Consider the following 23507-nt stretch of genomic DNA (forward strand, 5'->3'; position numbering starts at 1 on the left):
TCCGGGCTGTGGTAGCCTGTAGCACAGACCAGAAATCGTTCATTTTCTCACTCACGGGGCCCATGGAGGGAAGCCATCCCAGCGTTTCCAAAATGAATTGGGATGCCTTTCTGCTGGGGGGCCAAGTCTGAGACTATTAACTACTACTGGGGGAAAGGAAGTGTCTAGCAAGATGGAAGAAGTCAGCTGCTTTTTAGACTGATAAACTGCCTTCCTTAATGAATGTCCGATATGTTTTGGGGGCAGTTTGGTGGCCCAGTGGACAGAGCACTGGGCTTGAAGTCCACAAACCCTGAGCTCAAATCTGGCCTCAGACAGTCACTAGCAGTATGACCTATACAAGTCATTTTACCTTTTTGCCTCATCTGTAGAATGGGGATGATAATTGTAGCATCCTCTCAGGGTAATTGTGAGGATCCAATGAAATAGTAATTGTAAAGTGCTTAGCACAGAGCCTGGAATGTAATAAGTGTCATAGAAATGTCCACTATTGTTGTTGTTGACTTATTCCAGAAGGTAAATGCTTGCATCAGAATCTTTTCACAGTACCCTCATTTATGTGAAAATGTCACAAGGAAGAGCAGGCTCCCTGAACACTCCCCTACCCTTGCACCCTCTAGATTTCAGAGGAAACCAGGCCCAGGGGGAGCAGAGACCCACAAATGCCTGGGACTACAGAGACCATCTGGGCCACCTTCTAGATGATGAAGACCCTCCTGGGGCAGGCCTGACAAGTGGTCTTCTGTGTCTTTTCTGAGGATGTCCATGGGCATGGGCACTGGGGGCAGAGGGGAGGCCCCATGATGCCAGCCCAAAGCAGCCTGTTCTGCTTCCAGATAGCTCTGATTATGACGTCGTAGCCCTGAGCCGCCGCCTGCTCCTGGGGCTGCCTGCACTTGGTGTTGAGTGGCAGACCTGGAATCACAAAAACTTGTGTTCAAATCCTGCCTCTCCCACTTAGCAGATATATGACCCCTCTGGGCCTCAGATTTCTCCTCAGGAGAATATGGGGGTTCAAAATCCTACATCTCCCTCACAGGAAAGAGAGATAGTTGTGAAAATAAAGTCAGACGAGTCTCCAGCACATTACAGAATCCAAAGGATTCTCTTTGGCTGGTGGCAGCAGGAGTGTGTGGAGGTGGCAGCGTTCCTGTTGTCGTCTCTCCTCTGGCATTGCTCTCCGGGGCCCAGGGGAGCAGATCAAATGGGGCTTTCAAGGGACCGGGTTTGGCTGCTCTGCCACCCCACCCCAAGGAGATTATATTTAGTTGTTTTAAAGAGATTCTGGCCCACTCTCCAACTAACTGGTCTTCCTGAAAACAAGATCATCTTTTTAGTTGAACTAAGTCTAGAACTAAATGGCTACCATAGTCCTCTGTAGATAATAAATATCTTATAAATATTTGTATAATGAATATATCAGAAGTCTTTCTTGATTCTCAGATTTCGTGAGGTTACTAGGCCAAATATTCTTTCCAATTTACAAATCAGAAAATTGGGACTCTGAAATATCTCTGACATGCATTTTCCCATTTCCAACTGTACCGTCCTTGGCAGTCCTTCAGAACCACTCTGCTAGATTATGATGTAGTTTCCTGTCTTTGTCCTTTTTGATTATTCTCCACCTCATTGCCACAGTAATATTCTTTTTACAGAAAGATTTGCCAGCAGGGATGTGCCGATGTCCACTCATACTGACCAGTGAAAGTTGATTGTTAAATTTTCAGTGTGAGCATTTCTGCCTCAGAAATCAGCAAAAACAACAAAGCAAGACTTGATTTATTGTTTTGTTTGTCTAGACTTTTTAAAAAAGAACATGGAAAAAATGTTAATGATGCAGGTCAAACTTAAAAGTCATACTTAAAAGATGTGCATCCCCCTTTCCGCCAAAGAACCAATGATTAAATACTTTAAGGGACAAAAAAAAAAAAGAGATTCTGGGAAGTTTTTCTGACTTCACCAGGTTAGAGGTGATTTCCTGCCCATCTTCTCCCCCACCAAAAAATATCATTTTAAGGGGAGGTGGAGACAGGATGATAAAGATGGGCACCAGGAGTTAAAGAGCTTCAAAGTTTACAAAATCCTTTACCAGACCTTTTTTCAGATGTCTTACACGTGCATCTCCATGGAGTAGCCAGGAACCAGGATCATACTATACTATTTTATAAATGGGGAAACTGAGGCTGACCATGCTTTGACTCTCTTGAGTAAAAGTAACCTATTTTATTGAAAAGCAGACTATAAGTGTTCTCTTTTCCTCTCTAATGTGCTGCCAATTGCTGTGCTGGAGACCTAGTTACCAGGGGAGATGAGGACTCTCTGGCTTTTGGTCTCTCACTTTTCTTATGCCCATAGCACACTTTGTCTGGAGCCCTTCTTTCCCCCGTTACTCTCTCCCTGTGTTGAGTGATTATTTTTATTGGTCCACCAACAGAATGGGGACTCCCTGAGGGAAGCGCCTGTGTCGTTTCTAGCTGAGCTCCTGCAGGATGGAGCCTAGGCCTTTTCCTATCATAGATGAATGGCGTGGTCGTCGTGATGCTGTCGTGGGATACCGTGTCCTCGAGGTTGCTCTTTTCCTTAATCTCATGGTGCAGATACATCGTACAGGATCTCATGGAAACGGACCTTTACAAGCTCTTAAAGACGCAACACCTCAGCAATGACCACATCTGTTATTTCCTTTACCAGATCCTAAGAGGTTTGAAATACATCCATTCAGCCAACGTCCTGCACCGCGACCTCAAACCTTCTAACTTACTGCTCAACACCACCTGCGATCTCAAGGTCAGTCAGCGGCGTCACCCCTGCACGCCCCGGCCCCTCGGGTCTTGCCGTGGCCAGACTTCATTTCATGGGCCCTGGACTGCTTTTTGGAGGGGTGGGGAAAGTTATGGGGGACTTTTCAAGACTCTCAAACTTTTTTTGGTATTAAAACGTTTGGCAGAGAGTTACTGCCCATTTTACTGGCTCCAGATCCTCCTACCATGTGGAGTCATCGCCTCAGCAGAATTGGGTCTCATTTTATTCATCCCTATGCAGATGTCTAAGCAAAAGTGTGACACCAAAGCATGTGCTGGGAATATGAGTTGGGGGTGGTGGTGGAGGGAAGTATTTAGTGAGCCCTGGGCTAATGCTGGGGGCATACTAATAGAGAGACACAGTGGTTCCTGCTCTCTGGAGTTCCCAGACCAGTAAGCAGAATGGCAGCAACACCTGCCTTCAAGTTCTGAGGGTGCAGGTGATACATCTCCATTTGTGGCGTTTCCATTGGGAAAAGGATGGCCGTTTCTGACATTGAACCATTGGTGGCACCAAAGACGTCAGTGACCAGAGCTTTCTCTTCTGAGCCATAGTAGCCTTGGGGGTACCTGTGAGGCAAGTACAATATCACGTCTCTGTAAGGGATGATGGGAGCTTATATGAGGATGTGTGCGTGATTGCAGCGGTATGTCTTGTCACACACATACGCACTACCCTTAGGGTTTTTTAGGGCCAAAAAATTATTTCACCATCTTTTTGTGGGTTATACAGAATTCTTTTGAGGATATTATATAATTTTTTGGAGAGTAATATGGTGGAGATTGGGTAGGTCTATGTAACTTCTCATTTGCCTATAATAATTTAGATGTTCGTTTTCTAAACTTTTAAGTTCCAAATTCTCTCCTCTCCCTCCCCACCCCTCTTCCTGAGATGGTGAGCAATTTGATCGAGGTTATACTTGTGCGATCATTGCAAAATATATTTTGATCCTGGTCATGTAATGGAAGAAGACTCCTATAAACCAAAGAAAGCACAAAGAAAATAACGCCCATGTGATTTCAGGAAGTTCTTAGTACCATGGATGTAGGTTACTGCTAATACAGATGTTGTCCGTGTTGAATATTGTTGAAGACATTCAGCCTTGCAAGTTAATTGCATTTGTGTCCAGGTTTCTTCCTTGACCAGTTCTTAACTGAGAGTTTCTGCCTAGCGGCTTCTGGCTCCCGTTTTCCTCTCTCTCTCAAGGTTCAAGTGACATTCTGTTCTTTGATCTTCGGTAGGCTTCCGTTGCCCCAGCCAGTCATTGCTTCTCGGCCGTTGTGGAACTGAATTTGATCTCTCTCCTTTGGGCAATGGCAATGTCCACTTGGTCCTTTGAACCCATTTGTGGCCAGTGCATCCGTCTCATAGATCCTTATTTTCAGGCAGTACTTACTGTCCTGTTGCCTCAGCCCAACTTGCTCATTTGCAGACATCTTTGCAGAGTTACCCCCTCGGGGGTTGCTTCCCACTCTTCCCCTCGGGGGCAGGCCCACTCCCACAGCAGTGGCACCGTTTGTTGTAGTCCCTCATGTGATAGTCCTTGGGTTTTCTAGCTCTCCCTGTAGTGCTCCTCTCTTGTACCCACTTTCCCTGTGCCTCTTGCCATTGCTGACAGCATCTTCTTAATGCTGACATGCTAACAAAGAAGCCAGCTGCACAAAGTATGTCTCCATTACCCATGGTGGGCAACACTGGGGGACCAGAAGCCTCTTCCCTGCCAGAATTAGCCTTGTGCCTCCTGCCTACTTAGGTTTGATGTCAGAAAGCACATACCTGACCCCAGTGTTTGTTTATTCCATATCAGGCCTTCGATAGTGAAAAGTCCTGAGACTTCTATGGATTCCCTAAGCATTTACAAGAGATGGAAAGACCAAAGCTTTACTGCTTATGGGATGTTGGGAAGCGCTTAGTATTTCTTTAAAAAAAAAAAAAATCCTTCTATCTTAGTGTCAGCTTGAAGATGAGAGAGAGCAAGGGCTGAGCAATCAGGGTTAAGTGACTTGCTCAGGGTCACCCAGCTAAGAAGTGTCTGTGGTCAGTTTGAACCCAGGACCTGCCAACTCCAGGCCTGGCACTTTTCACTGTCCTATCTAGGTGCCCCACTCTTAGTATTTCTAAGATGGTTTAGAATCGTTTGAGCGTATAGTACAGCCTCATCAGGTGATGTTGAGCCCTGGCTGTCCTTAGTTGAGAATTACTGCTCAGCCATCCTGGGCTCCAGTTCCCTGGCGGTACGGTGTGCTTTGGACCAGTTGGATTTCAAGGTCACGCATCCCACAGGCCAGTGATGGCTGTCTGAGCAGGGGGTTTCTACGGTTTTCTTGAATGGTGTGGTAGCACCCCGGCATTCTTTCAGGCATTATGATTTGCCTCTTGGCTGGCTCGGTCTGTCGTCATGGAAGGACTTTCCAAGGTCAGTTGATTGCTCATCGACTCATCTGCTCGTTAACCTCCTGCGGCGGGTCATGGTCAGCCAATAGGAGGGTGCTGGAGGGGCAGATGTCCAGGTAGGGTTTTCCCCATGGAATGTTCCAAGCACAGAAGCCAGAGGTCTGGAACAAGTAGCAGGTGTGCTGCAAAGGCCGTTATTTTATGTCCCCAGGACAGTGGCTTTTATAGATTCGTTGCTGCCATGTGTGACACTCCAGCAAGTGCTGGAAAAAATCTTAGTTCTTCCCTGAGCTCCGAGGACACAAGCCCAGATAGGGATGATACACAGTCTTCCATAATAAGCACATTCTGACCAAGTTCTGTGTGAATCACACGGCTGTTACTGACCAGGGACATCTGGAAATGACTCAAGCAGGAGGTGGCCTTTGAGATGGGCTCTATAGGCGGGAGAGGAATTCAGCAGGAGAACAAGAGAGGGAAGAGATTCCAGGCAGGGTGGATGTGCTCCAGAAAGCACAGGGTGTATTGAGGGATAGTGGCAAGTGGCCCACTAGGGGTGGGTACAATGATATTAGATGGAGACTAGGAAAATGGGGAGGGGGAGAATCAGATTGTGTAGTGCCTTGAATGCCAAGCAGAGGAATTGGCACAACTAGAAAACCTGAACAAGAAGGCTAGAAAAGTCAGAGTTAGGTCAAGTGCAAGAGATATTATTTCACTCAGACTGATAAGTCTTATTACCTACAGCCCCTACCCAGTCTGGTCCCTCCTTGATATTTGCCACTTTTCATGATTATTCAATATTATCTGGAGAAAAGAACCTGAGAGGCAGGGATAGGGTGGTGGTAAAGCTTTTTCTAAGCCTTTTAGAGATTGGTGTTTTGGAGATCAATTAGATTTATTCTTGGCCACAAAGCTGGGAGGTGAAAGGCGTAGATTGTCCAGTTTGGCTCGACAAAAGGTCAAGCTTCCCGTTATGGCTGTCCAGGAGTCGCGCAGTGGGCTGTGTGTGCACTCTATCCCTCCACTCTAAGTGAGGCCTGAAGGACAGTTTCCTGGGAAGACTGGGGAGGATGTAACTGCTCGGCATAGCTCTCCTAGATGACTTCTGAGGAGCTTTTCTTCTCTAAGATTCTGTGTAGTAGCGAATTGGAAATGAGGAGCCCTGTAGCCTTGGAGCTGTCTACACAGAGGCTGGAGGCCATTTTTGTTTGGTGCTAGAGTGGGCTTCCATGCTGCAGGGAAAGGTTAGGCTAGGGGACCGCTAAGAAGACTCCAGTTAAGATTCTGTGATTCTCTAAACATGGTAAATCCAGAAGTCATTTCCCCAGGCCTGAGAAGACAAGGCCATTTCAGTTTCTGTCTTCCTCTACCACCCAGACCACATATCCCTGAAGTCAGAAGAAAGTAAAAGGAGAGGCTTGGATGTAATGACCTCTGGGGGTTCTTAAAATCCCATGATTTTAAGGCAAGAAGGGTTGTGCAGAGATGTAGCTGTTGACCATGGCTCTTAACAGAACCAGCCAGTATTTCCTGAGCACCTAATGTGTGCAAGGCCCTGTGCTAAACACTTGAGATACAAAGACAAATGCTGTCATTACGTAGAGTGGGCTAGTGTTCACTCACTTGGCCACCCCTCAGCCGCTTTACATTCCAAAGCAGGAGCTCCAGTGATGAGGGCATTCACTTCCCTTAGACTTGGGAGTGGATTCAGGAAGGCCCAGTGTTGAGGTTCACGTCTCTGGTCTGGTATAGATAGAGAAGAGCAGATCAGGCTTAGATGCTGAGAGGGCTTGGATGGCGACGAAGCTGAAATGCAGTCTGTGTCCGTGGCCGTGGCTTTCAGTCTGTGCCCCTGAAGGCTCTTCCAGCTGCAAAGATTCTCCGAAATGAGGAAGCTCCATCCTCGTGGATTCTCTCATTTTCTGCACCAGGTCGCGATTTGGAATCCTACATGTTGCATTTCATAGGGAACGAGGACTCTTCCCCTCCCCACGGCCCTGGATGAGCCGCTGCTCGCTCTGTTCCCTCCCAGAAGAGAAGTTCCTGCTGTCCTCAAATGTGAACAACAAGACTCGCCATCTCTCCTTGGCGCTTCTCACATTTTCCCCTGCGTCGTTCTGTTGCCATCTTTGTTATGACATTCCCAAAGGCTATATTATAGTCTTCATCTCTCCATCTCCTAGCACTTCTTACCCACTGTGGGCCCTTCAGCCTGTTTAGTGGAGCCGAATGGAACATCTCTTGGTGCCTCCCTCCATGTTGTTGAACCCAGTTCCGGTCTCCCGGTGAATGAGCTCACCTTGCTTTTCCTCTTCCCCACCCTTCCCCTGTGGGTGGAGCTGGGCGCCACACTGTTCTTTCATTTTCAGAAGGTGTTCCTGGGAATTTGTTTGGGCGTGCCAGCTACATTTGGCCACTGGAGCTGTGGTTGTGTTCACTATGAACAGATCATGTGGGAGAGCCATTGATAAGTCTGGGTGGAGAGGTGAGAATTTGTGCAGGCCCGTGGCCAAGGCTTCTCTCGCTTATGCTTGTGTTTTGATGAATACTGCAATTTAAATGAATTTGCTTTTGGTCTAAGAAAAACACACACACACACACACACACACACACACACACACACACACACACAGATGTACTTCAACCGTTAGAATTGACTGGTGGGTTTTTTCCTCCTTTTTTTAGCTTTTAAACTTTTCTTAATATTGGCCATATTTTAAAAATTGGGTTTGTCATCACAATTATTGTAGATTATATAATAGCCTGATGAACTTTTGCAGAAGAGTTATAGAATCATCTGGTTTTCTTTCAAACAATTTAATTTTAAAAAAGAAAATGGATTATGGCTTAATTATTCTCCAGATCATAGAAATAAAATAAGTTTTATTAAATTTTCTTTCTTCTCTTATTTTGAATTAAAAATTTTTTTATTATGGAACATTTGCTTTTTTCCTTTTCCAAAAAAAGGAAAAAATAAAACCCCTATAAGCATAGTTAAGCAAAACAGAATTAGTCACATTCAGAAACGAGTCTCATTCTGCATAGTCTCAGTCAGGAGGGATGCTTCACTCTCAGTCTTCTGAAATCATGGTCTATCATTACTCTGATCTGAGTTCTTCTCAATTGTTCTGCTCTGGCCACTTAATCCTGCATTCGTTCATACAAGCCTTCCGAAGGTTTTCTGAAACCTTTTCTTTCTTCATTTCAGTCGGTCAGAGGATCAAAAAACATTAAGCTACTACTTTGTGTTAGGGGATCTGTGAAGTGTGACAGCACAATTCCATTCCGTTCTATTCCTGTGCCATCATTTGTTCTGCCATTCTCGCATCGATGGCCACTCCTTTACCTTCTGATTCTTTGCCACCACAAGGAGGAGCTTCTAAAAGTACTTTTGTCAATAGGAGATCATTCCGATCTCTTTGGGTTATGGACTTAGTGGTGGCTCTGTTTTGCTCCAGATGAATTTTGTTGGTTTTATTTTTAATTCTATAACTTAATCATTTGATAGTTTGGTATAGGGTTGAATAAGTAGAATCGAATTTATGATATTGGTTCAACTTAACCATGAGCACTTTATAGTCTTCTGCTTATTTATGTCTGTTCGTATCTATGTAAAGTGGGTTCCGTACTTGTATATATGTGCTTATGTGCTTCCTTAAATTCTTCTTGCTGGGTTTTTATTGGTAATAGATGCGCTGATGATTTATGGGCATTTACTTTATATCTTGCAACTTGGCTGAAGTTGTGCTTAAATTAATTTTTAGTTGACTTCTTTCAAGTTCTCCAAGTAAACCTTTTGAAAAAAGCCATAGAACTATGTTTCCTTTCCCGTACGTGTCCATGGCATTTCTTTTTCTTGTCTTACTCCTATAACCACCATGTCTAGCACTCTATCCAGTAGAAATGGGGATAATGGACAACCTTCCTGCCAGCTTAGTTTTAGATATTTACTAATATTTAGCATGTTATGGAAAGGTACCTCTATTTCTATTTTTTCTACTGTCTGTAACAGAAACGAGGGTTTGCCTTTACTGATAGAATTGTGATTGTTGTTATCAGTATGGTTATGTTTAGGATTTCCCTAATATTAATGTAACTCTACAGTCTCTACCCTGGTCATATGGCATGACCTTTGCAATATGTTGCAGCCTCTCTGTTAGTATTTTATTTTAACTTTTAGCACCAGTGTGCAGTAGATGTATTTCCTTCTGTCTTGATTCTCCTTGTTTAGGATGGTAAGACCATGTTTGCATTATCAGAGGAGCTTTGGTATAGTCTTTCTTACTTTTGCACAGTTTATGTAATTTTTGAATTGGTTTTTGAATATTTTATAACATCTACTTTGGAATCGAGGGTTCTTTTTTCCTTTGGGAACAAATTTGTGTCTTGCTTGATTTCTTTTTCTGAGATTGGTTTTTTAGAATCATTTAATCTCTATTCATTTTGCTATTTTGTACTTTTGAAAATATTCATGCATTTACTTAATTAACATATAGTTAGGTGAGGTGGACTCGAATGATATTCTTCATTTCTTTTTTGTGTCTTATGGTTTCTCCTTTCTCAGTTTTAGTACTGATTTTCATTTAATTTTCCAGCAGAATTGTGAAGATTCCCAAAGGTAGTGACTGCATCCAGTTCGAATGTTCTAAAAATCTCACTAAATCTGAACTTTTCCTTTCATCGAAGGACACTGCCACTCCACTGGGTTCTGTTCAAAGAAAGTTTGATAGCATTTGTTGTGATTCTCCAAGGCTTGGAAACCGACCATTGAGTGACGTTTAACTGGCTTCCAGATGTAATCTCAGTCTGGTCAGAGGGGATCAACATAACCATTAGCTGGCTATTTTATATTTCGGATTGACCACAGAAATTTCATTTTTTATCCCTCAGATCTGTGACTTTGGCCTGGCACGTGTTGCAGATCCAGACCATGACCACACAGGCTTCCTGACAGAATATGTGGCCACACGCTGGTACCGAGCACCTGAAATCATGCTGAATTCCAAGGTCAGTTCACAGTTGAGCATCCCACTGTTATACAGGGAAAATTGAAAAGATGCCCCGTTTCATCAGTATGGGTCCTCCTCCTGATTATCACAAGCCTCCCCACGTCGTAGTCATTTTCATGAGCTGCAGTGGCCACAAAACTTAACTCTATGGTTAGGCCCATCCTTGGACAATGGATAACCCCCACCACCCCTCAACCCCCAGAATTGCTTCTGTCTTTATTGGACGGCCCACAGCTTATATTTCATTGATGGAGTCTCCAAGAACCCAGGGTTATGAGCCAATCAAGGAGGACATTTGTGAGGACAAATCAGAACCAACAAATTTAGGTTCACAGAGTAGTATAACTCCCCCTTCTCCCTTTCTTTCCATAACCTTCAGTGACTGAGCCATGTGGCAGGCTGGGCTCTTTCCCCTTCTAAGCCATTGTCTCTCCTTCTGTTCATCACTGATTCCCATTGACTTTGGGCTGAGATGCTCCATGGGCTGTATTTGACTGACATCTTAGGACTGTAGAAGAAGGGAGAATTAGGGCTTAGGGAACTCCTCTCCTGGAGATTTCCTTTCCACACCCCAAGTCTGAGGCGGCAGTTGCCAAAGTTACTTAATATTACTTATAGGTAATGTGTATTGTTAGGGAAGCCAAGATAAGGAGCAGTTATTAAGCACCTCCCATACTAAGTGCTGGGAATACAAATCCAGGCAGAAAGATAGCCCAGGCCCTCAAGGAGCTTACATCCTAATGGCAGGAGGGACTAGCACACTACCTGGCGCATAGTAGGCATTCAACAAGAGTCGATTGATTAACAACACATGATGCAAGTGAAAATGTTTCAAAATGAAGATGGCCAGCCCTGCGTTCAGAATTCCTGATCTAAGCCTACTCCCCTTTGGTTCTGCTCATAAGGATCTCCCCAAAGTTCTCTGAATTGTTCCTATTTGCCAATTCTGAGAGTATTCCCCTCCTATGTTCTTTCCGGTTTTCCGTGATTCCCTACTACATTGTTTCCAGTGTTTTGGAAAGTGCTGCTACAAATAGTCCAATCTTCCAGAAAGCCCCCGATAGCTACCTCTCTCACCTCTTGTTCTCTTTACTGATCTTGGGGCCTTAGGTTAGACTCTTCCCAGTGGTGTAATGAACGTGGCTCTTATTAATGATCTGGAGCACTCTGAAGTCAGCCTTTCTTCTTTGGATACTCTGTTCACCACCTTTGACCACCTCCCCTTTGGGGTCATTTTTCTCTGTGGATCACTTCTCTGTGTATCTTTCTCAGAGACATTAAACATTGGTTGACAGCCTCTCCTTATGCTAACTGCATTCACTTTGTGTGTGCAGACGCTTTTACATTTTTTTAATATTTGAAATTGTCTGTTAGCATCTTTCACTTCTGCCTCTCACTTAAAATTCCAGTTCAGTGAGACAAAATAGAGCCAAGAACTCTGCCAAAGAATGTTAGAGAGTCTTTGGTGGGCAGAGAACTGGCTCGGTTCTAGTGGGGATGCTGTGACTTTTGAGAAGATGCAGACCCTCTCTGGTTCGGGCCTTTATTCACATGAGAATATCTTCTTGGTTTCCAGTGCTCTTCCTTTAAGTAGCTCTCTATCACTCCCATGATAAAACACAGACTCCCTAGTGTGAGCCCGAAGGCGCCTCCCCATCGAGCTGTGCCCTCTGCTTGGCAGCCACTAGAAACAGCCAACCAGCTCCTTTCCAAACTGACCACCTTCTTCCCTCCTCCATGCATTTGCACAAGCAGCCCCCTGGCCTGGAAGGAATCTTTGCTAGTTTACTTCAACAGTCCTTGTCTTCCTGTGAAGCCTTTCCTGATGCCCACAGTTTTAAAATATTCTCTCCTTCCTCAAATACTTCTCATGGGCCTTGCCTGGATCCCTCCTCTGCTGCACCTCCCTCCCTCCCCAACTCACAGCTGTTAGACTTCTCTTTACTTTGCACGTACTAGGCACATAAGAAGTGTTTGTCAAATTAAATTGTCTTGAATTTAGAAGGCATGAGGAGGGTAAACTCTCAGATTATCTTGAGTCAATCTCTGTGATGGAGGCTTGTGAGCAGAAGACCCAGATTCGAATTCTAGCTTGGTCTGATAAGTTCTTTAGAACCTTGGCTGTCACTTTCCCTGTCTAGGTAAGCCTCAGTTTGATGGGGAGCCAGAGTGTTTGGAGTAGGGCTTCTTCCCCCTTCTTGGGTCCATCTGACGAAGCCTCGGGACCCCTTCTCATAAGCAGGTTTGTAAACAATCTGAGGAAATGCCAGACTTCATGCAGAGATGAGTGAGAATAAAGTTGTCATCGTTTTTCTCAATTCCAAGTTCACCAAGGGAGGTTGAGCCGCTGTGCCCTGGAGGATGCCAGCCAGCCATGATCTCCATGTGGCTAACTTTCCCGTCCTCTCCTTTACTCTCCAGGGTTACACCAAGTCCATTGACATCTGGTCCGTGGGCTGTATTCTGGCTGAGATGCTCTCCAACAGGCCCATTTTCCCTGGAAAGCACTACCTTGATCAGCTGAACCACATTCTTGGTAAGATTTGGCAAGTGGGGCCATGTTGTCTCCATTTCAAAGCTTTGCCCCATCTCTTTTTAGGCAAAGCCCTTCCCTTCAGTGAGGCAGCAGATTCTGTATTCTAGCTAGGAATCGTAACTGTTTTTCACTTTTTCCTGGTTGTTGCTAGCTTTCAAATTCTCTGTGAAAGAAAAGGGGAAGTTGCACCTGTGGGAAATGCGGCAGGGATCATTTATTGCTGGCGCAGCCCCCAGGGCCACCCCGAAGTCCACAGATGTGGGCTGTATGCAGTGGCAGTGAGAAATGTTTGCTGGTGTTCTTTTCCTTGTTTGGCCATGTGGACACAAAGGCTTGGTGAGCTCTGCCTTTGAGCTCTGGCCCTCTTACTAGCAAGCCTTTCCCTCTGGGTCTCTCCCCATCTGTAAAATAGGAGATTTTGCTTGTTTTGTTTGATTTTTTTTTTAAACTTCTGGGGTGGGAATGGGGGGTTAAAAAAAAAAAAGCCAGCATGGGCCAGCTCTTTTGCCTTTCTCTGACATTTCTAAGTGCTTCTTCTTTTTTAAAATACAAATTCTTTCTTTTGATAGGCATTCTTGGGTCTCCATCACAAGAAGACTTGAATTGCATAATAAATTTAAAAGCCAGGAACTATTTACTCTCTCTTCCTCACAAAAACAAGGTGCCATGGAATAGACTCTTCCCCAATGCTGACCCCAAAGGTATGTGCTCCTCCTTCAGGCCCACCCTCTGGCTTGCAGTGGAATTTTCAGGCTGGAGCTACCTTCCTGTGAATTCTGGGATGGTCCGACAGGTGCTTTGGTTATTTTATCATTATTGTTTTTGTTACCAACATGTTGAAGCTGGCAAGCTTTTGTAAAGAAGCATTTGCACCCACTTGATTAAAATTTGATTGCTTCTTTGGCTTTCTCGGGGTGTGGGAGGGAGGGGCACCTAGAGAGCAAGGAGCCACTTGTTTCTGAATGTCCACTCAGGTTTCTCTAGGTTGTGTTTTGACAACGTCAATCTTTGCTCTCCATTCTGGAGCTCATTGGCACAGTACAGTTAAACCTGAGTCCGTTTCTGTAGTATTCAATTTGCCCAGGGTTAGATCAGGAGGTGGCAGGGATTCTCTGGGGGGAGAAATGTATTGACGATTCAATAGCAGGGAGAAACCGAACTGGTCACTGGGGTAGAAGGAATGGGAACTTGATTTCAAAAAGCTCAGCAGAAGGATAGGTATGATTGTTATGGTGGTGGTTGTTGTCATTTTTTGGGCATGTCCAGCTCTCAGTGACCCCATTGGGTGTTTTCTTGGCCAAGATCCTGGAGTGGTTTGCAATTTCTTTCTCCAGGTCATTTTGTAGATGGGGAAACTGAGGCCAGCAGAGTTAAGTGACTCGTCCAGGGTCACACAACTAGTAAGTGTCTGAGGCCAGATTTGAACTCACGAAGTTGAATCTTCCTGACTCCAGGACTTTCCACTGTACCATCTAACTGCCCTAGATATGCTACTACAGATTAAAATTTTGCAATATTAGTCAGCCCAGGATGGATGATCAACTTTAAAGAATGGCATTCTGAGTTTTGAAGAAGACAGAGGATACTCTGAGAGGCAAAGGTGAGGAGGAAGGAATGCCTTCCAGTCCTTGCCAGGGGGCAGCTGGCCCATGTCCCATGGAGCACTGGCTAAGGACCAGAGAGAAAGCCAGACTGACCAACCTGGCTGATCTCACAAGGTATAATGGGGCCAGGGCCTAATGGCCTCTCTTTCTTTTTTTAAATAGAACCCCTTACTTTCTGTCTTAGAATCCATACTAAGTACTCCAAAGCAGAAGAGCGGTAAGGGCTAGGCCATGAGGGTTAAGTGACTTGTCCAGGGTCACACAGCTAGGAAGAGTCTAGGGCCAGATTTGTACCCAGAATGTCCTAACTCTAGGCCTGCCTGTCTATCCACTGAGCCACCGAGCTGCGCCTTCTGATGATCTTTACAAACCAGAGGAGTTTGTCTGTGATCTTAGAGTCAGTCATGAGCTAATGCTCTGGGACCTGGGACGTGGCGCTCCGTCAGGGCTTCTGGCTCTAAATTCTCAGGAGTTAGTGAGGAGCCCAGGAATGGGGGGGCATCTGGACTTGCCCCGTCCTCAGGCACAGCTCCCCGTCGGATCGGATGCCTCAGAGAGCTTGGCATCAGGACGGCAGCCAGGGCGCAGGTGAAGTCTGGGGTGGGGGAGGTGGACATTGACCGCAGAGCCCACGGACCTCCAGGCTCATCCCCATTTTTAAAAAACTTAACTTCCTTCTCTTCGTAGCCCTGGATTTATTGGATAAGATGTTGACGTTCAACCCTCACAAGAGGATCGAAGTGGAGCAGGCACTGGCCCACCCCTACCTGGAGCAGTATTACGACCCGAGTGACGAGGTGAGGAGGGGACTCCCCCGGGGAGGGGGTGATGAGGCCCCTTTGGCTTCCTGGTGAATCCGCCCCGTCACCCGCAAACACGCTCAAATGGGCGAGCCGCTGGCCTTGGATGACGGAGGAGGGATTGATTGGGGAGGACGTTCATGGAGAGCTTGGAAGCCCTGCACGGGGCTTTGACTTTAAATTCACGACAACCCCGAGGCCGGCTTATGCTCATTCCTGGCAGAGCTGAGACACCCGAACCCCCTCGTGCATTCCTCCGGAGAGGGGCTGGGGGAGGGTGGCAGTGCTGGGCTGCGGTTTCCTTCCTGGTGGGTCTCTGAAGATCGGGGAGAGAGCGCAAAAGGCTCTAAACAAGCACACTCACCTCTGACTGCCCTGCTCTGGGACTGGACTGGGCTGAGCTCTGAGGACAAGAATGAAGAGAAACCTCTGTTTCTGGAGCATGGAGCCCCCAGCAGCAACCCAAGCCGCCCGTGGGCTGGGGCTGTCCTCCCCCAGTGACTCCCCGTCCTTGGTCTCCACGCCTGATGGCCGTGAGGCTTCTCCAAGTCATGGGAAGTTGCTCGACGTCCCCATCTTTAAGATGAGGGTCCTCGTTCCTGTCCCAGTCTGTCCCCTCACAAGCAGGGGGGGTTGCCACTTGCCCCGGTGCTGCACGTCCATTCCAGCCCCCCACATTCCAAATCTGTGGGTTCCCTGAGCGCCCCATGCTGTGTGCCTTCTGCCGTGACTGGGGAGCACTGGGCTGCCTCTCGGGGTGCTGCAGAAGTGCCCGCTGCTTAGCAGCCGCAGAATCCAGGCTAAATGGCTGTCAGGTCGCTGGGCGCGAGAGACGGGAGCCTCCTTTGGCTCCTTGAGGCGAGCACAGGTCAGACCTTCAGTCCTGCCGCCGAGGCCGGTACTTGGAGCTTGAAGCCTCTTTCCCCAAAGAAAACAAGCTTCGAATGGTGGTCAGGTCTCAGAGCAGCCCCTAAATGCCCATTTAGCCTGTCATGACCTGAACGATCATTTTCTATCGGTGGTTCTGTGGGAAACGCATTGAAGGCGGCTCCCAGCGGGGATGCCATGTCGAGGCAGCGGCGTTTGTGGAAGTGCGGCGGGTCGACTGTTCGGTGACCCGGCGTGGCGGCTGACGCACACTTCGGTTTCTCTCCCCAGCCTGTGGCCGAAGCCCCGTTCAAGTTCGACATGGAGCTGGACGACCTGCCCAAGGAGAAGCTGAAGGAGCTGATCTTTGAAGAGACGGCTCGATTCCAGCCCGGATACCGGACTTAACTTTGTGCAGGTGATTCGGATGCCGCCATCCCCAGGAGATCAGGCAGCCCTGCGAGGCCTGGGGGTGGGGGATCCCCCTTTCACAGGCACTGGGAGCAGCGCGCGTTCAGCGGCCCTCCGGGTCTTAAAGCGTGTTCCTTACAGCCACCCTATCGGCTAGGGGAGGCAGGGGTTGCGGCCCCACTTTATGGGGGAGGAGACGGGCTTTGGTTGAAAATGGTTCCAAGTCCCACCTTCAGTGTTGGACAAGGTGCCGCGGGCCTCGGGGCGGCGACTTCAGGACATCCTCCTCTACGGGGCGGCTCGGGGCCACCGTTAGGCATTGGGAGGGCATATCAGGCGAGGCTCATCCAGTCAGAGCCAAGCACGGGCAGCCCGCCGGACGTGCCCTGGACGACAAGATGGCCATTCTTTGGCTTTGCTCGTCTTCGCTCCTCCGGCCGCCTTTACTTAGCTGGGCTGGCCCTGTTCTCCGCTAACTTATCTGGTCTTTCTGAAGCCGTTTTGAAGGGAAGCATTCTCTGAAAGGCGGAAATGAGGAGGGAGACAGATGGGGCCCCCGCCGGAAGAGGCCGGCCAGCCGTAGTGTGGTGGGACCCATGGGGGCAGGGAGGGAGGGGAGGGAGGGGAAGAAGAGGCCCTTCAGGGCCAGCCTGGGGAGGCCGAGGCCACCCGAGGAAGCCCCTGAGAGCTGCTGACCCCAGGAGCGATGCGGTCCCCACTGGGCTCAGGAAGATTCTTTTTGTAGCTGCGCAGGAGGGGGTCCTGGAGAGTAGAGAGCAGAAGCCGGGCACTGCCACGCTCCAGGCTCTAGAGGTTGGGGGTGCTGGACGGCGGGTCCCACAGCTGTTGGAGAGAGAAGGGAGGAGGGAGCCACAGTGCCGCCAGGCTGGACGCATGGCGAGCTCTTCAGGGACTCGGGGATAAATCCCGGCATCGCCGACATTGCATGGAGAATCAGGGCGATGTTGTCTAGAAAATTCTCTCTCCCTGGGGCAAAACAAGAGAGGGGAAAATGGGGAAGGCTCCAGAAACATGTTTCAGCCCCCTGTTCCAGGGGCAAGGAATCGGGGGGCTGCGGGCAGAATTCTGGCCATAACAGTGGCAGATGTTTTGTATCCCCTTTCCAGAGGCTTCTGTAGGGTTAATCCTGTCAACATGAGAAGACCATTGAAATCTGCCTCCATTGTCAACACTCAGAGGAACAATAGTGAAAATGTCCGCTAAAAAACACTGGCTTGAGCCAGACAGGAATAGCTTCCTGCAGAGTAGGAACTGGGGGCTGCGAAAAGTCTCCGAGCATTTATTAAGCGCCTGCTCTGTACCAGACACTGTGCCAAGCTCTGGAGGTCCAGAAAAGGGCCCTAAATAAGCTCGCACTCGGCACTCCACTGCCCCGTGAGGTGGGGAGGTGACATGAGCGCTGTCCCCATTTTAGAGATAAGGAGACTAAGGAACAGCATTCCAGTGACTTGCCTGAAGTCACCCAACAGCAGATTCTTGGAGCCTCTGGTTGGAGCGGTCAGTCTGCTCCCAGGAAGAGACCCCCATCTGCCTCGGAAGGCAGGCCCTGCTCCAACCCTAGCAGTAGAGGATTGAAGGCCCAGAGTGTCAGACAGCGGCTCAGCAGCCTCTTGGGCTGAGCCCAGCCGTGGGGGCAGGTGCCTGAGGGCCCCCCGGCCTCTGAGTAGCCAAGGTAGGATCTGAACTCGGGGCTCCCCTGCCCAGCTCTACAGATCCCCAGTTGGTCAGAATAACCTTTCCCTGCAGTCTAAGAATGGTTCAAAAGTCAACCTTAAGTTGAACCTACGACCTCATTGCAATGGCTCTTGAGGCAGCTCAGTGGGAAGAGCAGTGTGCGAGTCCACCCTCAGACCGCACTAGCTGGTGTTCTTAGACGAGCCACTTCACCTGCCTGCCTCAGTTTCCTCAACTCTAAAATGGGTACCGCAGCGCCTGCCTCGCTGGGTCGCCGTCAGGGTCAGATGAGACTATCGGCAAAGCCCTCGCCCGGCACTTGGCATGTCGTAGGCACTTAATGAATGCTCGTCCCCCATTAGGAATAATATCGATATAGATGGATGTACTTAAAGCACTAATAGTTTATTATGATCCACGTTGGTCATTCAGCCACCCGCTGCTACGGCCACATTCAAATCACCCGCCTTTCCCTTCCGCCCACCTGGCTACTTCCTTCAAAAGAGAGCGAGAGAGAGAGCGAGAAAGTGTGAGAGAGAGAGAGAGAGAGAGGGAGGGAGGAAGAGAGAGAGAGAGAGACAGAGACAGAGAGACAGAGAGAGAGAGAGACAGAGAGACAGAGAGAGACAGAGAGAGAGACAGAGAGACAGAGAGAGAGAGAGAGAGAGAGAGAGAGGGAGGAAGGGAAAGAGGGAGAAAGGGGGGGGGAAGGGAAAGAGGGAGAGAGAGAGAGAGAGACAGAGAGACAGAGAGAGAGAGACAGAGACAGAGAGAGACAGAGAGAGAGAGAGAGAAAGTGTGTGAGAGGGAGAAAGAGAGAGAGAGCAAGAGCGTCCCAATCTAGTTCCCTATTTAAGCTTCGCTTTACATTGGCTCATGTCACCACGTAGGAAGGAAGCCCACTGGATCATGGGAAATGTAGTTCTCGAGTCCCCTGAGCATCCACAGGAAGTTTATATCACAGATGTTGATATTAAGACCCAGATTTCCATACGGCACCCCCTGAGGTCTGGAGTAAAGACTCGGCTTCTCTGTGGATCTTGTAAACATAACTTAAATGACAGAAATTTGGGGCTAAAAGAAAAGAGGACAAAGCAATGAACCAATGATTGCTGGCCACATTGACAAAAAGCCAGTTGGGGCCGTCCTCTTTGGCATATGAGTACATTCAACTCCCCACAGTTCAGTCAGCTGCACCCCAAAGTGCATTTGGATCTTCATGATCCAGCAAAGGCTCTTCAGGCATCCTCATGGCGCCGTCTCCAAACACGTTTGTTGTCTGGATTCTGGGGAGATGGCAGGATTCTTATCCTGAAATGACTCTCAAAGAATTTAAACTTCACATTATAGATTAAAAAACACACATTCCCTTTTGAGGAGAATTTTACACCCCTTCCAGGGAAGCTGCCCCCCCCCCCAGACTCCTCGTAAAGCCAGAAAGGCCTCGAGCGCTGCGTCACCCAGCCTGGGCTGCTCCCCAGGCTGCCGGGAGCCCCCTGCCCGGGCACGTGTGGAGCACGTGGGAAGCCCCCCGGGAGACCCTCCACGGCCGGCCTCTGCCTCCCCTTTAACGGTGCTCTCTTCTCTCGCAGGGACGCCCCTTCCCAGTTCTCGGTCCCTGGTCGTGTCCCTCCGGCCCGTCTCGGCTTCTCCACTTTCAGCCCCTCCGAGGGGCGCTTCGGTAGTTGTGGCTTCTCTGCTTCTGATGACTTCTTTCAGCCTGAAGAATCGTGATCGACACTCCCGTGTGTGTTCCCCATTGGTGACCCGTCACCGGCGCCGGCGGCCGTCCCCAGACTCTGGCCGCTCGCCCTCGTCTCGTCTCCTGCTTGCTTCCTGCCGTGAGAGGCACAGCGGCTCCTTCCACTCCCGAACCCGCGCCCGCCCGGCCCGCCACCGGCACCTTGTTTTCTCTCTTTGTCTTTGTGGGAGGCCGCTTAAAGGCGGTGACCTCCCTCGTTTGCACTTGGACTTCCCCGAGCAGGAACCCCAGAGAGCACCCTGAATTCAGCTTCAGACCCCCTGCGCCACCGCTTTCCCCAGCCTGCGTCCACGGGGCAGCCTCTCCGGCCACTCCTGTAACTGCTCTTTGTCCAGCCCCGGGGAGACGGGGATGTCCTTCCAAAGGGCCGAGCCGGCCGCCCCATAGCATGCTGGGGCCCCTGTGTGCCGGCTCCCCTCCCCAGGCTTGGCCCTTCCAAAGCTCCTGTCTGTGCAGTGGTGAGTGTTTACAAAAGTATGCAAAAAGGCCCTTCCCGGAGATGTGGGGCCCTGCCAGGGAGGGAGGGAGGGAGGCCTGCCTGGTGCTGGGAGCAGAGGAGGTGAGGAGGTGCCGCTCTTGCTCTCAGAGCCAGGCTGCCCCGTCTGCTCTCTCCCAGCCCCTGTCCCGGGGCCCTCCTTCCTCGAGGACGCCCCGGGTGTCCCCCTCCTCCTCTCGTGCCCTCCTCGCATGACTGTTGCTGCTTCCCAGACGCCTGTCTGCAGCGCCCCTCGCCCATGGGCGGAGACCCCAAATCTCTCATTACCTCTGAGTCGTGTCCACTGAGACTCGGGCTTCTCGGGCCCGCTCTCCTCCCCCCTCCCCCTCCCCCGTTCCCCCCCTCCTCCTCCTCCTCCCCTTCCTCCTCTCATGCCGGCACTCCCGCACTAAGGGGGACTTTGCATTTTCTCTGGGCTAGTGGGATGGCCTGTGGCCTGCCTTCCCCAGCTGGGTGTTGGAGGCCACTGGGAGACGCTCTCCTTTGGAAGGGAGCCTCTGGCGGCCTCCCGGCTGTGTGCGGCCTCCCAGCGCCAGCGTGCGGAGGGCCTAGAGAGCTCCCTCCCTCCCTGCCTCCCTGCCTCCGGCTCCCTTTCCCGAGGAGCGTGCATGACTTTACCTTCCCTGCTGCTCCCGATGACGCTTCTCCAATGGATTTATCTAGATTTAGAACTGGAAGCTGTAGGCCAGCCCCCTCGTCAGGCCTACAGAGTTCAAGTGACTCCCCCAAGGTCACACGTGACTCCAGGGCCTGGATGGGCAGCAGGTCCTCGGCCTCCACATTCAGCCCTCGTCCCTCTGGGCGTGCTGCTTCCTTTGCCTCAGTACTAAAAGGTCACCCTTGAGACCGCCCTCCCTCCCGGCCTCGGTGGGTCCCTCATCCGGTGCTCTGGGCAGCCCGCTCGGCTCGCGCCAAGCCCTTCGGCCCCCAGTTTGTAGTCGCCGTCGGCATCGGGCATGCCGGCAGAGCCCGCTAGGAACTAGTGGCCTTGGTTGAGACGCTTTCAAACCCCCCCGTGACACCAGATATGCAAGACCCCAACCCGGCTCCCCAGCCGGCTCTGACCCCAAAAGGCTTTTAACTGTTGAGCGCTCCTGGCGGCCTGGGGGTCCCCCGCGGGAGGAGCCCCCGAAGCCGGGAGGGACCCCGGAGAGCCCGAGGAAAACACGACACACTGCCCGCCTCGCCCGCCCCACGTAGACCATTCAGAGCAGCTCTTCAGCTCTTTTTCTTATGTTGATCTAATTTTTAAAGAATTGGTAACTTTTGTAGTCCGTAGTTCGGTACTAGTGTGTCCGCCTGCACCCGCAAACGCACGTGATCGGGGCCCTGCGAAGTACTTTTATATTTGTAAATCCCCGTTTCTGAGGAAGCCCCACTTGGTGGGAAATATTTTTGTAAATGCAGCCATTCAAAACTGTCGGGCAGTCCTGCTGCTGATCCTTTCTCGGGCTCTTCGACGGCTGTGCCGACGGCGGCCACGAGAGTCCGGCCAGCCCGGGAGGGCGCGTGAGAGCGGCGGCCGCTCGAGCGGGGGGCCTTCGCCCGGCGCGTCCCAGAAAACAAGCAACGGCTTTGTATGTACCTGCTTTGTCTTGTCGGTGCCTTTTAGTATTGTACCCTTAACCTCTGCATAAGTGACTTCATGGATGCTAAGTTTTAAAGAACACGGAAAAGGGAGATTTTTATTAAGAATCTGAATGTATATTATTCATTGTATTGTTTCAACTTAACATATCTCTCGTGGCATTTTGTGAGCTGGTTCATCTGTATAAAACGGTTGTAAGTAGCAAAGGTTTATCTTCCAGTGGATCCTTTGGCTGTCCTACCTTTGGAAAAAACAAACTTGATTCATTGAATGTTTATGGCTTTTTGACATCAAATCATTAAATTGTGGCCCTGTCTCACCCAAACTCGAGCGTCCTGTGCCTGTGTGGGGCGGGGCGGGGGGGCCCACTCGTCTCCTCCGCGAATCCCACCGTTCCCCCAGAAAAGGGGCGCCTGCTAGAACTCCACTGGGGAGGGGGGCTCTCGGGAGCGAAGGACGGCCCCCCTGCCCTGGACCGTCCGGAGGATGCGGGCCCTTTGTGGGACTGTGAGGGGGAAGGTGAGGCACGCACGAGTGGTGTTGAGCTTGCCCCGTGGTGATCCGCGGAAGGCCGACCCGTCCAGCTCTTCTTGTTCCCCAGGAGCGAATGGGCCTAGAAAGGCGAAGCCCCAGGGGCAGCAACCTTGGGGGAACCTGGCCCGGGGAGGATGCAACCCCTGGGCTTCTGATTCAGCTCCCATGATTCCCCCCCATCCCTCACCCCAAGCCTGGAGAAGAGGCCATTTCTGACATCCTGTCTAAGGAACAGGCCCCCAAGTGGAATCTGGGGGAACTGATAGATGGTTGTTTAACTTTCCTCCAGATTTCTAGAAAAAAGAAAGGAGAGCGAATGGTGGCCACCCCAATTCCCATCCTCACTGCTATTGCCGAGTCCTGTGAGCCGACCTACAAAGCACTTGGAAATCCATTATCTCCTGCTGGCTGCTCGGCTGGGTAAACGGGCGTTAATGAAGGTACTTCGGCCCAGCCTAGCGGCAGGTGAGGTTCGGCTGCGGAAGAACCTCCGCGTCGGCCCCTTCCCCGTCCGGGTTCCCCTCGACTCGCGAGGCTCCCGCATCGCTTTAGTCACAGCAGCCCTAAGAGGGAACAGCACAGACTGTGATGAGGGGGAGGTCAGTGGCTCATCCGAGATCCAGGCCCACGTCGTGGAACTTCACTCACTGACCGTGCGATTTGGGGGCCCCGGAACCCTCTTTCTGAACAGGAAGCCCTAAGACAAAACAGCCCCCAGAGCCTGGATGGCCATTTCCTCTGTCCAGCCAGGAGACCGGCCTCTCGTGGAGAGGGATCCCAGACCAACCGAAGGAGGCTCGGGATGAATTGTCAGATTTGTCTCAGGAACCTCCAACACCCCACCCCACCCCCCAGGGCAGGTCTTGCTCCCCTCGGACGGGTCTTGTTATTCTGGGCTCCTCTTTCCCCAAGACAGGCCTGTTTCTCTCTCCCCCACCTCCTCCGTGGCGCCTTCATCTCCCTCCTCAGTCGTGCCACAGTAGATGACAAGCATTTGTTAGGCGCC

At 50.0% G+C, this 23507-nt stretch overlaps 1 protein-coding gene across 2 annotated transcripts in view; it reads left to right on the plus strand.

Moving 5' to 3' along the window:
• The window catches only part of MAPK1 (mitogen-activated protein kinase 1), a 77779-nt gene extending 55487 nt beyond the window's left edge, over positions 1-22292 (plus strand). Inside the window, exons 3-9 of one of the 2 annotated variants that reach the window (XM_044674716.1) lie at positions 2598-2787; positions 10090-10206; positions 12630-12744; positions 13314-13445; positions 15036-15145; positions 16307-16433; positions 19714-22292. In XM_044674716.1, the coding sequence (XP_044530651.1) occupies positions 2598-2787; positions 10090-10206; positions 12630-12744; positions 13314-13445; positions 15036-15145; positions 16307-16423 (781 nt within the window). In that variant the 3' untranslated portion in view covers positions 16424-16433; positions 19714-22292. The remainder of the gene's footprint in view (positions 1-2597; positions 2788-10089; positions 10207-12629; positions 12745-13313; positions 13446-15035; positions 15146-16306; positions 16434-19713) is intronic. The other variant, XM_044674723.1, reaches the window with a different exon arrangement.
• The last annotated feature ends 1215 nt before the right edge of the window (positions 22293-23507 follow it).

The sequence above is a fragment of the Gracilinanus agilis genome, chromosome 1, assembly GCF_016433145.1.
Source record: "Gracilinanus agilis isolate LMUSP501 chromosome 1, AgileGrace, whole genome shotgun sequence".
In the NCBI taxonomy this organism is placed as follows: Eukaryota; Metazoa; Chordata; class Mammalia; order Didelphimorphia; family Didelphidae; genus Gracilinanus; species Gracilinanus agilis.